This window comes from Corvus cornix, chromosome Z, assembly GCF_000738735.6.
Source record: "Corvus cornix cornix isolate S_Up_H32 chromosome Z, ASM73873v5, whole genome shotgun sequence".
Lineage (NCBI taxonomy): Eukaryota > Metazoa > Chordata > Aves > Passeriformes > Corvidae > Corvus > Corvus cornix.
The window spans coordinates 45,916,316-45,933,388 of record NC_046357.1 but is presented as its reverse complement, the minus strand read 5'-3'; the positions used below and the strand labels follow the sequence as shown (position 1 = coordinate 45,933,388).

General features: G+C 40.5%; 1 protein-coding gene across 1 annotated transcript; it reads right to left on the bottom strand.

The window, feature by feature from the left end:
• Nucleotides 1–413: 413 nt before the first annotated feature.
• On the bottom strand, nt 414–16,438 carry ALDH7A1 (aldehyde dehydrogenase 7 family member A1). The gene is made up of 18 exons (XM_039567351.1): nt 16,240–16,438; nt 16,085–16,138; nt 15,157–15,222; nt 13,426–13,506; nt 11,014–11,137; nt 10,261–10,393; nt 9,599–9,643; nt 9,190–9,267; nt 8,194–8,291; nt 7,173–7,214; nt 5,496–5,590; nt 4,549–4,633; nt 4,152–4,258; nt 3,302–3,418; nt 2,759–2,856; nt 2,520–2,593; nt 1,679–1,754; nt 414–912 (listed from the first exon to the last, which is right to left on the bottom strand). The coding sequence occupies exons 1-18, from the start codon at nt 16,411–16,413 to the stop codon at nt 858–860; spliced, it is 1,602 nt and encodes a 533-aa protein (XP_039423285.1). The 5' UTR covers nt 16,414–16,438; the 3' UTR covers nt 414–857.
• Nucleotides 16,439–17,073: the final 635 nt, after the last annotated feature.

Here is a 17,073-nt window from a genome sequence, read left to right as displayed (position 1 = left end):
GCTCCTAAATGAGCTGCTGTTGCCTGTAGTCTCCAGTGGCCAAAAGAAATTCCCATTTGAGGTGAAATGCAAGAAAACAATGTGCCTTTTCCCTGGAAAAGTATGTCCTCTGACTGCATCTCCAGTTCTCATCTCTAGCCAGTTTGGTTGTAGGGTATCACAAGAGCTGTGACAACCTGAATTGGCTGTAATCCCTTCAAGTGTTAAAAGCCTATTCCAAGACACTACAGTAAACCTCTATCTCCCAACATGTGTGGTCAAAATCTCCTTTCTGAAGGAGAGACAGGAAAACTAAAGCAGTGCTTTTAGTCCAATGATCCTTCTCCCAACTAGCAGCTCAGTGTGTGAAAATGGGCAATCCACTGAATGTTCCTGCTCAAAAACAGTGAATAAAATAAATGAGAAGCCCAAGATATCTCACAAAATGTACTTTTATTTATGCATTGAAAATTAGCCCTGTACTGCAGCCCAAATATCCCCCACAGCACCAGTTACCTGCAGGAAACTTGGCACACAGTTTGAAACACAGACCTCATAGCTAGAAATATTAGCAAAAAAGTGGGGAGGGAATAGAGGCAGTGTTGGTACTGAAACACAGTGTTAAGGCAACAGGTTATCCAGGCCACCTGAATCCAAGCCTGTGAGTTTTAATCACCCTCCCTTCTTCCCAAAGACCACATACTTCTCATTTGAGGACTAAATTAGTAAATACATACATAGAAAGCGAAGCAATTTAAGAGTGGCTGATTTTCTGACAGAATTGGTTTCATATAATTAATTTTTATCCCCATAATGCTTAGGAGCTGCTTGATTCTGAAACACCAGGACGGTTCGTAGCACAGCCATTCATAAGGTTGTTACTGAAACTTGATTCCTTGAGCCAAAGGCAAATCTTTGCTGTAGTTGATTGTACTGAAAGAGAAACATGAATTTAGAGACCACACTTAATCACTGAGACAGATTATGCAGTCCACTTCCTACATACAAGCTTCTGATTCCTGTCACATCTAAATAAAAGACTTCTCAAAAGCAGTTTGCCTATTTAAAATTACGAACTAACTTAACTCCTGTTTTCAACATAGTAACCATGTACAGAGAAAAACCACATTTTCTATTATCTCTTCCTTTATGGTGAATCTTCTTTCTCTTCATCTATTTAATTTCTTACTAGGAAAACATCCAGATAGAAAAATCAAGGTGGGATTTCTCATGTTCATAAGCCTTTGGATGGAAAGCAAAGACAGCACAGGTAAAGGCTATGGAAGTCAGCAGAGGATACTAATGGTCATCCACTATGAGCTGTCAGATTTCTGGAGAGATAACCAATTCAGCTCAATCACCTACCAGAGGCAGTAGTGGTGCCCTCATGGTCCCCTCACTGTAGTAGCAACTTAGTGTATTTCCTGACAAGTTTCAGTAATTTTTCAGATGAGTTTAAAATCAAGAAAAAGGAGGGGAAAAAACCCAAAACCACCTTACTTTTTTTCCTTTGGAAAGTTAAGAAAAGATCTTTATAAAAACCCTCCAAATCTTCTACTATGAATGTGAAGAAAAGGCAATTACACTTATAGATGATTATCTCACATTCAGTAAAGATAGTAGCCTTGTAGTCAAGGATTCATATATTTTGAACTTTTGGAAGTTCATCTGTAATATAAATTTATTTGGTCTGTCTTACCAAGTAGATCGTCTCATATAAAGTTTCCATGAATCACTTCCAGATTCTCTTCCCCCACCAGTGTGCTTTTCACCACCTGTAGCAAAAACGTTATAAATTAAAACCTATTTTTTGACATGGGAATCTGGACTAAATCCAGGAGGTAAGACATTTTAATAAAAATACATGGGAAAAACTGTTCCTTTACCCTTGTCCTATATCTGAACTAAATTACCACCCCATACAACACACAGAGCTAGCACTCTCCTCATGCTTGATGCAAAAAAATATCTGCCTGGAGTTCAAAGTCGCATCATGCTGGCACCCAAGGACTTTGTTTGAAAAACATTTTGTCTTAACATGAGACAAGAGTACAAGAATGTGCTGGTTCTTGTAGTGTTTAAATGGTAATGTAAATACTTCTTCTTCTACCCCCTCACTTCCTTAAGTATACACAAAAAGGAGAAATAAAGGCAAAAATGTTCATTTAAAGACTTTCTCACAAAAATACTATACACTGTACATCTTATATAAACCTGCAAATATACAAAAAATTGCTCAAGATTGTTTAAATTAAAACTGTTTTAAACAGTTTTCCACCTGGTTATATCTTTAAACACCTCCAGAATATAACTCTGAGTTACATTCCTTTGATGGAGGGGAGGAAAGGAAATAACATGTGCAACTTTTAAAAACCAAATACAGGTATTTTTATAAGTTTAAACCCAACTACCTCTAATCAATATCCATTCTCTGCTAAAGCAGTATGATTCAAAATTAAATTCATTGATTTCTTCACATTTAGTCATTTAAATGACTAAACCTTGAAAAAGGAGACCTGAAAAAAGCACAAGTAACATACCAAAAGCACCTCCTATCTCAGCTCCACTGGTTGGGATGTTAACATTCACAATGCCACAGTCAGATCCCTTTGGCCTATAAACAAAGGTAAGACACAATTCCTCCTTAGGATCAGGAAAGGCTCTCTTCCTAAAATGAGGGCTATAAAATGCTCAACGAGCATTATGCATAGTTTTACGAAGGACATGAAAGACTGTGATCTTATGCCTCAGGAAAGTATAAAAGTAATTTAAATTATACCCGAGCCAGCGGAAAATCCTTCCCAAATCCTTGGTAAAGATACTGCTGGAAAGACCTTGTTTTACTTCATTATTCCAGGCAAAAACCTCCTCTTCCTCCTAAAGGGAGCATGTGTCAATGGTTAAGACATGGCTATCCAAAGCAAAGCAGTTACAAAGAAGCACTGTGAGAAAAAACCCAACATGCCACAGCCATAATGCAAATGTCCAGAATGGCAGTGGGCAAATACACATGTACCACGTCAGCAATACTTCCACTGCTGCACAAAACACAGTCTGCTTTTGAACAGATACAATCAGTATCAACAATGAACACTAACAATAGAAATCTATTCCTGTACAGATTCTCATCTTAACTCCAGTGCTCTTCGCATAAATGCAGCCACACAGCAAGGTGAACAGTGGATATGTCACAGTGCAGAATAAGAGCTACCACTTCTTGAAGTGCTGGGACAATTGCACGGATATGACACACACATCTGAGATCTCTCTCGTGACTCTACTGTTACCATCCTTGACACCTGTTTCCCCACTGTTATTTTACCTTAAATTTCAGCACATACAGTATGGGAGCAAATGTCTCAGTGTGGACAATGGGCGCGTTATGAGGAAGGCCAGTCACAATGGTTGGTTCAACATAGTTTCCAGGGCGGTTTATAACCTTCAAAATACATAAAAAATAACTAAGTAAGTTCCAGTCAGCATCCAGCTTGGTACTAGTGTAGGAAAGGAATCCATCATGGTCTGACTACTACAGCTGAGCAATCAGAAACAGAAGGCCAGGTAGTCTGAGTAACTTAAATTTTATTTATTTAAGTATTTAAAATACAGAAGCATAACTTATATCTACTAAGGATGTAATCAAATTGTAAAGTCTAGCAGATGAAACTTCCTTTCTCCTACTTGTAAGCTACTTATAGAATTTTAAAGGTATAAAAAAGTTGCCAATGAAAGACAAGAAGTCCCAGAATGACAAGTCAATGTAAATTAAACATCCTGTATGATGAAGATGCACAAGTAGTTGTCTTGAATCTCCAGTATTTCCTCAAGTTTGATATTGTGAGGGACAGAACTGCAATTTTCCTTTGTTACATGTTTGACATTTACCATTTAAATTGCTGTTTTTATTTTCACTATTGCTTGCAACTGGGGAGTGGTGTAAGAAACAGCCAAAAGCTCTTAACCATTTCTTGGAGGAGAGAGTAGCCTCCAAGTAGAACTGCCTTTACCCTGAAGACAGGATTCCAATTCAAACTGTCTCAGTCTGACTAAACTACCATCCTGTAGTGGCTGACAGGACAAACTGACATACAAGCTTGGCCTTAGTCATCATGTTATTGTATTTTTTTTTCCTAGAGCACAAAATGTAGCAGGGAAAATAAAAGTTAAGTCACCTTTCCACCACAGACCACAGAGCCTCCCTGTTGTTTTGCTTGTTCTACTGCATCAAGGAACATTTTCACTGCTTCTTTAGTATGAAGAGGCCCATACAGAGTGTCAGCTAAAAACAAAAGATTCAGAAGCATACTTTCAGCAAAACTGCATATGTTTGCCAATATTCCTATCACGACGTCTTGGGACTAACTGTTTAATCTGTCCAGGATAAGCAGTATTAGCCAGATTCTTCATCTTCCTTTCAGAGTTTGTATTCTAAATAAAAACAGCTATTTCCACCCCCTGGTAAAGTGCTAAAATTAGATAGTTTGGATGTATAATCCCATCAGAATTTAAACAGAAAGAAACCAACAGCAACTTGTTTCCTAAACCCATGATTTGGAAATAGCTACTTACAATCCCATGGATCACCGATGCGGACCTGGGCATAGGCCTTGGCAAGCTTTGCCACCACCTCATCATGGATGCTTTCATGGAGAAACTAAAATGTGGTAAGAAAGTTGTAAGACAGCGCAGTCTATGCAACTATTCCTGAGGTACTACTGCACTTTGAAGGGGGCTGAATGAAGAATAGAAATAGTGCTGTTCCTATTCAGCAAATCCCAAAGTTAAAAAGAGACAGAGGCCTTGGCCTCCAAACAGCAGCAACACCAGAAAATGAAGATGTAAAATCTTCACCATGAAGATTTAAAACAAGCCAAGAAACAAAAATCTGTTTTAATTTTACCCCATCTCAGATCAGTGTTATCGATGTGCTCTGTAAACATTTCAGTTTAGTGTTCTAGAACATTCAAGAAATTTTATTGCTACAGTTTGAGGAATCACTGCCCTTCCAATACACCCAAATCAATTAACCCACATCCATTTTGGCTAATATTTACCCAGTCAACCCAACTCTGAAAAGACTATACAGACACTGGCTGACACTCTAACACCGTTAAACTTGTTGAAAATGATTGGTTAAGAATTACTAACAAAGTAGGCAACACACACCCCCTTGCTTTGCTGAAATATAAACACTGCACCAAAATTTGCAGCAGTCACAAGCAAAGCTCTGGCAATGAAAACAGAGAGAAATTTCTGTATGCCAAGTAGCATTCTCCTGGCTTTTAGTATATTTAGAAATACATACAAACAAACTCTTTAGAGCTAGAATTATACTGGACTGAAACTATGTTCTTATTTTTCCACCATACTTATTTTTCACAAAACAAAAATGTGTTTCAAATATTATTTGTTGCTCTTCACAATATTAGGAATTGTTAGGCATTTTCTGAGCCTATTTGGAATTAAGATAAAATTCAGAGCTACCCAAACCAGACAATACACATTTATTTACTCACCAGCCTTCTAGCAGTTGTGCACCTCTGGCCTGCTGTTCCCACAGCAGCAAATAGAGCAGATGGGATGACTAGGTTCAGATCTGCATCTTCAAACACTTAAAAAAAATTAAAACATGATCATGTTACTGAAGTAAACAGGCCATTCACAACACTTAAGATGCTAAACAATATTAGAAACTGACAAGTCGGTCAAGAAGCATTAGGAAAAGTTGCACTAGCACAGCATGGTAAGATACAAAGAAACACCTTAAAGCTCCTACTATTTCTCTGCAGCTGGAATTAGACATATGCAATTAGACATAAATGTAGGTTTGAGCTACTGAAGAGAGCCTTCTGCAAGAGTCTGCAAATAATTTCAGCTTCCTTTTAATTCAAGAAACTACAAACAACTTCTTGACATTTCTCCACCTTGTCCATCTCTCACTGAGAAGTTTATCAGCATAAAGTAGCAATTGTAAAGTATATCCAGGTGGCCTTCCAGAAAGCATAGCTAAAACACACAGGTGTACAGTAATATAAAATGTACAATGAGCTGAACAAATTCATCTGGCTAGAAGACATTGAGATGTTTTATAAAGCTCAAAGGATTCCCAAAATACCACTGAGCTTAACCAGCCCCACAAAAGTCTCTTTAAGCATCCAAAACTACTATTAAGTTTGGGACAAAGTCCAACCAAACAATGATTATGCAATTGTTCAAAGTCAATTCCAGGCAAAGTAGGACTTTGATATGAAAAAAGAAACCACTTCCAAAGCATAAAACAAGTTTATACTACTGGCTACAAAGCAGCATAGGGAAAAAGAAGGACCTGCTCTAATGTGATTTTCAAAAGAGTAGATGAAATATACGTAAAAAGCACATTTGTCCAGAATATGAGAAAGGTGAAACAAAAGGCAACTGCATAAGAGGACAGCAATTTACATATTTATCAAAATTATATATTCTTTCCACCATGTTGCTCAGCTTTGTAGTATTTATGTTGTTCATCTAGGAACTGGATCATACCCTAAAGAACTTAAACCTGAAAAATGCGCTACTGAAATAAATGCCTGCGTGCTTTTCTTTCAAGTATCATAAGTATCTTAGACTTCATATAATATCTACTTTTACTCTAAAACCCTCGAAGTATAGTGCTCACGAGATTACATATAAAAGTGCAGTCAGGCATTGGAACAAGCTGCCCAGGGAAATGGTGGAGTCACCATCCATGGAAGTACTCAGAAGGTATGTGGATGTGGCACTTGGGGACATGGTTTAGTGGTAAATATGCTACTGCTGGGTTAAGACTTAAGAGTCAATCTTAGAGGTCTTTTCAAAACTTAATGATTCTACAACTAGAACTATCCTAAAATCAAGCTTACTTAGTTTAGCATTCTCCACAACCCATTACTGAAGCTTACTGCTTCTCTCATTCTGTTCTCCTCTTCAACACTGATTACTTAGAAGACCTTGGACTCTCACATTTTATTTTAAAACACTACCTCCTCCACAATACCAAAGACAGAAAAGCCCACAACATTCTACTATTCCATATGTACTACATGTACTTTTAAAAGTCCAGTGTGGCAGGGAAAAACAAACAAACATGCCAGAAAAAAGGGACAATTAGCTATAAATATTTGCAAACTAACTTCCAAATATCATCTATGGGACTAAATTTCTACAGTGCATATTACCAATAATGGCATTGTTTCCTCCCAGTTCCAGCAGGCTTCGACCTAATGAAAAAGACAAAATAAGTCATGCCATGCACACATGTATTGAATGCACCTCAGTCAGTGAGGTCACCTTTAACTAGAGCTAAGCTTCATTAAACGTATTTTTCCAGATAAACAAAAGATTTTAGAGACCACAGTCAACTCTTGCCAAAGCAGAAAATTACACCAAATACTACATCTATCACATGTTGTGAAGATACCTGCACAGCAGTTATGGCCCAGAGAAAGGCAAAAAATAGCATTGGAAAGAAAAGATGAAAACAGGAAAAATTTACAGCATAAACAGTGCAACATAGGTAAAGAATAAGGTCCTACAAAGATCAAAAGGCACATGAAATTTAAGTAAGCTCATTCATTTCCCCGGCAACTGTTTATCTACAATCTGAGGGAAAGAATCCTGACCTACATCTGCGTGAATATTTGCTATCTGTTCTGGTTTCTGGGGGGCTTTTTCACATTTATATGAACTTCAAATGTATAAAATGAAAAAAACATGTTTGCAAGGGGCTCTTCTTAAAACTAAGAAGTTAGAATCCAGCAGCTGAGATTCTTGCCTATACACTTTTAAATATGTAATAAAAAACCAGCACCTCAAAAATCACTTTTCTACTGTATTTATCAGGAGTAAAAGGTGAGGGCGAATTCATTCATGTACTCTATTCACACTGCAAAAAGATCATAAGCTCTGGTTGTTCACCCTGACAATCTCCATACAATCAAACACTAATGAACACCACCACACCCCCCCCCCTAAATTAATTTAGGACTATGGATTTGTGGGTAACATGGAAAAAAAATCTGAGTTGTAATAGAAGTAACTGAAAAATGCCATCTGTATCTCTGAGCAGTTTCAAACTCCCATTTATCCAAAACAAAAAAGAGATAGCACAGCTGAAACAAACTGTTACTTTAAAATCTTATGGGGCACCACTGCCTTCACCCAACATGGAAAGAAACAGAGAAGAACCCACACACTCACCAAATCTCTCCTGAACCATAAGCGCTACTTGCTTGCCCACTTTTGTGCTGCCAGTGAAGGACAAGAGGTCCATCCTCTCATCTCTTGCCATTGCTGTCCTGCACAATGGGACACAAAGCACTGTGGTCAACAAAAGACATGCGGACAGAAAAGCAGCTTGCACCTTCCACATACATCAGCTTCAGCCAGGGAGATCCTTAAAGCCAGAGCCACTTCTTTGAAACATCAGGTGACTGAGCTAATGGCAGGAAAGCTGCTTCTTGGCCAGAAAAGAGGAACAAGGCTGTTTCTCTATACTTTTTCAGGCCAAAAAAAGCATTTTGTAGTAATTTCAGTATTTCTGTAGTAATACTGAAACTCAGTCTAAAGTATATTGTGAGACTAGCTCCAATTGTTATGATCCATAAGAAAATATGCAAATCTATGACTTTTTTTAATGCTTGCCACATGTTTTGCTTTCTCTTAAAATGCTCAAAAGATATATTTGAATGTGTGTTTGTACTGGGAATTTCCACATTGTAAAAATCCAACTAAGTGATTTGGATTGTACAGCTTCCAAGCTGTACAAGATGTATACATCTATGAGCAAGTGCAGAGTCCTGCATGAGCTCAGAAAAGGGGAATTATTCTTTTCCACAACTAATCTAAAAGGCTAATGCACTATACACTGAAAACTCTCAATAACATGGTAGGGGGACTTTAATATCAGCTGTATTCCTTGGGTGTGAGCATATGCAGAGGTAGAATATTAACATAGTCATGTCTCTTCATTAAGTATCTGATAAGTTCTTTGTTAGCTGCTGATCTCACACCAGCAAGTAGACATACGTAGTATATTTAGCACAGGGCCAGAGTTTCAGACCAGCTGATAAAAATCATGGCAACGTGTGCATGTACTGGGAACTCCTAGACACCAGAATAACTTTATGAGAAGTATCTCAAAGAATATACCTTACCTCCTATAAAGGTTCACAAAACACAAGAAATGTTACCTACCCAATGTCTGCTCCACCACAAACCAGAGAGCAGATTGCTCCAGGCAACTTGTTATCCTCCAAGACTTTGGCAATTATCCTGGAATCAAAGATGTAAAAATGTTAAAGATTTCTGGCAGGTGCAAATAGGGAATGAACCATTAGAACTGGCTGGAGGTTTTGGGGTAGTAGTGATTTGGTTTAATTGTTCTCAGGCATTAATATTCGATCACAAGACTTAGTAATTACCTATTTTAAGGAGCCTACTTTTATTTAGTATTTTAAAATAAATGTTACTGGTAATGCAGAATAAGTATTTAAAATGCTGATATAGAGTAACAATGAACCTAAAGTAAGTATCACTATGAAATTTATTCTTTGGAGAAGTTCTCCTTTATATTGAGATGAAGATCAAGGAAACCAGAACTCACTTTGTAACAGCAACACTAACAAGGGATGTTGTAGGAGCACCCTTCCTAAAAAGAAAAGAAAAAGAAAAAAGGGTTACATTATCTTCTTATTCTTTCCAATTCTTTAAGAATAAGAAATAATTCAAATAAGCAACTTTTATGGTCTCTGATCTACAGCACACTTTGATTAGGCTGGTTTTCAGGTACAAATGAAGACAGGAACTCAAGCATTTCCTTCTGCAGCTGAGCATTCAGAACTTCTACTGAAATCCATGTGGACAAGGGCTAGGCCAGACATTAGAGCGAAGCAGGTAGATGAAAGCAAAGCAGGAGATGGGAGAAAAAGTAAAGCTACTTATTTAAATTTTTAACCTTAGCTGTATCAACTCTGAATATATTAACTACCACTGTTGCAAGCTCTCAACCTGGGTTCTTTATTCACAGGCCATTTGGCTAAGTCCTGGATGCATCTGTACCTTAGTACCTCAAAAAAGAGGTTACCACAAAATAAAAAAAAAAAAACGCTCAGACTACAAACAGACCTAAAAATAAAGAGAATTTAAGCCCACATTAGACAGAATCAAATATCCCGAAACACCTGATACTCAACAGCAATTTCATGCCTGAGTTAATAGCTCTCTAATTTAAAAATACTGTTAGCTGGCTGGAGAGCCAGATCTTACCAGAGGCAAGCATTTCCACAAATCATTGCAATTGCACTGTTCCACCCATAAACTGCCACGGGGAAGTTGAAGGCTGTGATGACTCCTACTAACCCAACGGGATTCCACTGCTCTATAAGGGCATGGCCAGGTCCTGAAAGCAAAGCCACAAGAGAATGCATTCAGCCATTTCATGTTGAGGCTTTTTTATAAAGGGAAAATACATAAGCAAGAAACCTAGCACCACTCTTCAGTCCACCACAGCATTAGCTTGTGAAGAGCTGTATTATTTGTGCTCTGCAGCTTACCTGGATCAAGGTTAGCTAGACTGTGCAAAAACCTAGTGACCTCACAACATAAAGTTTTATTATTTTAGCTATTCAGTTAACATAATGATGACTGTGTGCTAATCAACAACTGACAAAGAGGTCTCTCCTTTATAAGTACGCTTCCAAACCCTTTACATACTTTCCTCTACCACCTTTCATCAATAAAGAAATCAAAGACAACCTAATGCTTCAAAGAACAGAGAAAATGGATGGACTGACCTGCTTATCTGTCACTTTATTCTTTACTTCATTAGCTGGCACTACTGCCCACCACATCTATTCCTAAATCTCCCTAAATGACACACAGAACAGAGATCTTGCTGCACTACCAGACCATATATTTAAGTTACACCTCCATATCTTCATTTCTTTAAGAAAAAAAAAAAGAAACAACAACAACAAAAAAAACCACAAACAAAAGCGAAAAAATAACACACATACTTACTTTCTGAAGGCAAAATAGGTCCACCAATCATTCGGGACAAACCAACAGCGTAGTCACAGACATCAACATACTCCTGCACTTCCCCAACACCCTCGACAAAAATCTTTCCCATTTCCAAAGAGACCTGAAAAAATTCATATTATGACAATTTTTTTTACAAAAATCCCTTGGATCCCAAATATATTTTGTATCCCACTAATGTCAGGTGTTTCTACTCACCAAGTAAGATTTTACCACACATTTTTTCATCAGAAAATCTTCCCACTTACTCACAACTTAAAGAAACAACACAATGGACAACTGGACAAGGGCCACATTCCAATACAACAGGAAGAAATAAGAAAAGGAAACAAATGAATAGAGAAAAATTTTAAAAAAAACTGCTGGAAGGAGTGTCCAACACTAATGAGATTCATATGTTTAGATCAACAAAACCTTGGATTTACTTCAGCACGCTTGCCTACATTGTGGGCCAGGCAAGGAACAAGTTGGGAAAAGCGGGATTACTCTGCTCCAGCAAAAGAAAAGGGCTACTCTTTCATAAGCAAACTACTCATTTTACAACATCTCACAGTGAATTTGAGAGATTTTGTTTGCAGATACTGCTGAAAATGTGTACACATGTTTAGTATTTTAGTAATCTGGGATGTTTAGGATCAATTTTTTTTTCCTGAAGTCAATCATAAACTACATCCTTCTCTTAAAAATATGTTAGACTTACTCAGTTGAAATATATCGAGAATAAGCTGGTATTTGAAGATATCTTCACCCAAAAGTGAGAAAATTTAGGAACTGAGAAATCACTTACTTATCTCCACTCAATTTTCTAGACATGCTCTGATAGCTAGGTGTGACCTTCATGCAGATATCACCTACCACTTTACACTGATGATTGTACTTTAAAAAGGCTGTTAAATGAGGAATCAGGTTCAAAGCACTTCCATGGGATTCTTCTCTCCACGTGAAGGTTAACATAAAGATGACTAACTGTATTTCTATGACCCCTGTGGTCATCTCAAGACAGAAGGAACAGCCCCTATCTGTGACCAAAAACAGAGGGGCATCAGACATATTTACTAAGAAACACAGCAGTGGATCTGTAAGTGCAGTAGAAAGACCTGGATACTTCACCAGGGCATGGCAAGGCAAGGCTGGAAATTTCCTACAGCGTATGAGAAAGATGAGTTTCTACATAGTTACTATTTACATATCCTTAAGCCAGGCAAGGTCCTAAAACTTGAATACTTACTGCACTTCTTTCACCCTGAAGTTCCTCTTCAATCCTAGCAGAGCTGAACAGACATATTATCTATTTGGGAAAACTAAGAAAATGTGGCAAGAAGCCTTAAGTTTTGGTCAAGGAATATAGAGCAAACTTCTATCTGTCCACACTCACCAGGGGAACTGTACTGTTTTTGAATACAGGAGCACGTTAGCACTCTAACTCCACCACAAAAACTGTGCTGAGGAAACAACATCAAGGGAAACAGCAGAACAAAGTTTTGAAGGTTAACAATATGGGCTTGACTACACATGGAGTTATTCACTGACAGCTGTTTCTGAACAGACAGGCAAGCCCTGTATAAAGAAAGTGGAAGTTCCCCACTTGTCTCCTTTTCTTCCCTAGCAACTAGCAAGAGTTTTAAAGGAGGGGTCCTTCAGCCTTGCACAGCACTGCAAGATCATCTCATTAAGACCATCTCAACTTCAGAAGCCTCATGTTTCCACATGTCACTTGGCAAATTCCTGCAGATCATGAGAAAGAGCTCAAGGTTAAGAGCTCTGTATTAAAAGAAGGTCTTTTTCAGGATACTTTTAGTATTAGAAAATGCCCTATCTGACAGACAAGAGAGAAAATAGCAGGGCAACAGTTGCACCACTCCTCCCAGACAGGCCCATAATAAATTAACTTTTTTTTTCCTATTATATATTGTCATTTCATAGAATCACAGAATCATAGAATGTCCTGAGCTGGAAGGGACCCATAGGGATCATCAAGTCCAGCTCCTGGCCCAGCACCATCACCATCATGTGCCTGAGAGCATTGCCCAAACACTTCTTGAACTCTATCAGGCTGCTGCTGTGACCACTTCTCTGGGGAGCCTGTTCAATGCCCAACCACCCTCTGGGTGAAGAACCTTTTCTTAATAACTAACCGAACTCTCCCCTCATACAGCTTCAAGCTGTTTCCATGACATAATACTTTTTAAAATTTTTTCCTTCTTTTCAAAATGAAAACTTAATTAGGCAAGCTAACAGAACTAACAGCAATTATTTAACCATTACCAAGGTTAGTATTGCAGAGAAAACTGTTAGTATCACTGAAAAAAAACCAGTTTTGACACACCCCTTACCCTCATTCCCCACTCCCCCCCAGCCAAAAAATTTAAGCTACTTCTGAAAATACCTTACCAAGCTTCCTAGAACTTTGATTTTTTGTCTCAGGGCATCACCAATCTGTCGCACTATTTCTCCACGTTTAGGTGCAGGGATCTAGTCAAAACAAAACAGAAGAATCTATGTGAGATTCAACATCTCTAACTTCTGCTGTATATATACTGCTAGTTTTCTGTCCTTGTACTAAGCAATCACTGACTGCTGTGTTTTTTCCTTTATCTTCCCAAGATAAAGGAAACTAACGCTGTTACTTGTTCATTTTTATCATGTGCACTGCTTTACAAGAAACTGTTTTCTGTCTCACAGAGACTGATAACATTGCACACATTTTGTCTGTTCAAAGCTTCAGTTCCACTGAATATTGCCAGAAGCATTCAGATTGTTAATTCTGTTACTTCTGTTCATCTACTTCACCCGCAATGCCACCAAACAACCAGCTGCACCTCAAGAAATGAGCTTTTTTCATAGAAGTGCATTTATTGGTTTCTGAGCCTTGAAGCATACTTAATGCCACATTTTCATACTTTCTTTCAGTATGATATTTAGTTTGTTAAAAGAAAAATTAAGACACACAGAAACCTCAATCATGAAAATATTGAGCTCATATACCAACCCTTAATAGATTTTTTTAATGTGGTATCAGTATGGTAAATAATAATCAATAGCCAGGATCAATTTGCAAACCATATGCAACAGGATTTACAGGATTAGAACAGGAGTTCTCTGTAAAAACAAGACTGCGGAGAAATACATAAACCATGCAAGCATATCTCTTTACAGACAAGTAAAGTAAGCTCATTACGAACAACAAAATTCACAAATTATTAACAAATAGCTTTGAGAAAAATTCTTCAAGAAACATTTGATGTGTTGATTTTGTATGTGTTGGATTGCTTTCAGATTATTACCAAAAACGTTACAAGTCACCAACATTAGACTCACAAACTGTAACAAAAGTACATGTACTAACATATCCTGAGAAAGCTGTTGTGTTTGTCCTAAACTTTGTTGTCTTCAGACAAGGCAAACTACTTTGATGGCTAAAACATAGAATGCTTTCAAAAATGCTCTCAAAATCCAGGTTTCAGGTTCTACCAAAGAAACACCAGATAGCTGTAAGAACCAAGCCTGGCACAGCCATCAACAGAGTGGGTGCTGGCTGGACACAGCTGGTGCAGCTGCACCAGGAACTACAGCCAGCTAAGGAAAAATAGCTTAGCTACTATACACAACATAATACTAACGCTTTTGAACAACACAGTTGTCCTGTGACATATCAAGTCAGTGGGTGAACAAAAAAACCCCACATTCATAACTAGCAGTCTTCCTCATGCCATGAGAACAAGATGATCAATACATGTTACACATCCAAATACTCCACAGAATTCTCCCAGAAGAAAGCAGGCGGTGACAGGAAGTGAAACATGCATAGGGATAGTTTACTTGCTACAAGGTTTCTGAACTTCACCAGACCTGTTGGGAACAGCTCACAGGCACAAGCCTCGGTAACTCTGCCAGGGTTTTCAAAACAAACATATCCCACAAGTCCATGTCCTCATCTTTGTACCCCAATGGTACCACACACAAACTGTCTGGGTTTGTTTCTTGAGGTCTCTATTGCAGATTTTTGCTTTAGAGCACCTCACACAGTATGAACATATTTTTACACCTCCCCCCAGACAGGGGAATTTAATAGCCTGGCTCTGCCAGAGGTCTGTAATAAAAGAAAAGTCTCCATTAACTTACATCAGCCCAGACCTTCCATGCCTCTTTAGCCTTCTTTACTGTTTCTTCATAATCCTCCAAATTACCCTACATGAAGAAGCACGTCAAAGTTAGGAAAATCAAAACCCCAACAGAAATGCCACAAAAAAGCTGCATCCAACTCAAGACATTTTTATAGAGTACTTGCACTACAGGACACCACTTTTACAGGATGTTTGTATCCTGACACAATTTGGCCCGAATGACAAGTTGTTTGAAGTCACTGTCAATGAAAAGAACATGTGCTGCCTAAATTAAAAAAAAACAAAACAACAAACCACCATTTTCATGTTAGAGGAAGTTCCATAAAAAATAATGGTTTTATACATGTTTGTATATATACACACACGCACACACATATATATACATCCTACTCCATCAGCCTCACTGGGCATCAAGGGCTAGTTGCGTCCTAATACACAAAAGGAGTAGGTTTATACAATAGTGCTATTCTTACACTAAAAACTTTCACAAATTTACTAATTGAATGCCACGTTGCTCTTCTTCCTACTTCCCCCGGAGCACTCAGCCACAATCTGCCCCTAATCTGCAACTCCCCTAGTAACAAACGAAAAGGGAAGGGAGGGACCCTTGCTCTTCCCTTTTCTGCTGGCAAGAGTGCGAGGCGGAGGGCTGGAGAGACAAGAAGAAAAGAAAATAAAAGAAGGCAAACAGCCTGTTTTTCTTCCCAGGAAAGCCGCAGGCATATTGCCAGCAGCAGGCCCTGGCTGCGACGAGCCCCGGCGGCCGCCCTGGACTCAACATCCCCGGGACCCCTGACGTGGTTTCGGGAGTTTCGTGCTCTTCGCCAGCGCGGTCGCGGGCAGGCGCAGCGCCCAAACCAACGCCCCAGGACGCCTCGCTCCGGCCACAGGGCCCGCGGAGCTCCTCCCGCCCCGGCCGCGCTCACCTGCCGGACGCTGGCGATGGGCTCGTTGTTGGCGGGGCAGTACGTGGTCACCACCTAGAGCAGGACGGCAGCGGTGAGCGGCGGGGCCCCTTCAACCGGCGAAGGGGGCGCGACCCCCGAGGCCCCGCCGCCCCTCGCTCCCGCGCCCCCCGCACCTGCCCGCGGCCGCCCCAGCGCCCGTTGTACACGCCCGGGTTCTCCTCCTGTAGCCCCAGCTCCCGCAGCCACGCGTAGCGCTCCTGGCTGATCAGCAGCGTGGACATGGCGGCGGCTGGCGGCAGCCCTGCCCGCGGCAGCAGCGCAGCGAAGGCGCGGCGGAGCCCCAGCATGGCCGGCGGCCGCCAGCGCGGGGGGACGGGGCAATGGCGGCCGCGCCCCGCCCGCCCGCGGCCATTGGCGGCGCCGCGCCCGCGCCCCCCGCCCCGCCCCGCCCCGCCTGGCACCGGCCCCTGTGACTGACCCCCGCCTGACCGGGCCCCTCTGACCCCGCCTGACCGGGCCCCCCCGACCCCGCCTGACCGAGCCCCTCTGACTGACGCCGCCTGACCGGGCCCCTCTGACACCGCCTGGCCCCGGCCCCTCTGACTGACACCGCCTGACCGGGCCCCTCTGACCCCGCCTGACCGAGCCCCCTTGACGGTCCCAGCCTGACCGGGCCCCCCTGACCGAGGCCCCCTGATCGGGCCCCCCGCACTGCCAGCGCTGCCCAGCCCGTGTCCCGTCCGAAATCCACCCACACTCTGCTTCTTTTCGAGAAGGTACGACTGAGATAGGACCTCATCCATGTCTATGAGTATCTGAATGGAGGGTGCCAAGAAGACAGAGCCAGGCTCTGCTCAGGGGTGTCAAGCAATAGGACGAGAGGCAACAGGCAGAAACTGATGAACGAAAAATTCCACCTGAACATGAGGACGAATTGACTGTGCAGGTGACTAAACACTAGGACAGATTGCCCAAAGAGAGTGTGGAGTCTCTTTTGCTGGAGACAC

Bases quoted from the DNA above. Each gene is read 5' to 3' on its own strand.
- ALDH7A1 (XM_039567351.1), bottom strand. From the start codon at position 16,413: ATGCTGGGGCTCCGCCGCGCCTTCGCTGCGCTGCTGCCGCGGGCAGGG. The intron at 10,394-11,013 runs GTAAGTATGTGT...CTTTGCTTTCAG, and splicing joins ACCTATTTTGCCTTCAGAAA to GACCTGGCCATGCCCTTATA. The intron at 7,215-8,193 runs GTGAGTGTGTGG...CTTTTTCATTAG, and splicing joins TATGGTTCAGGAGAGATTTG to GTCGAAGCCTGCTGGAACTG.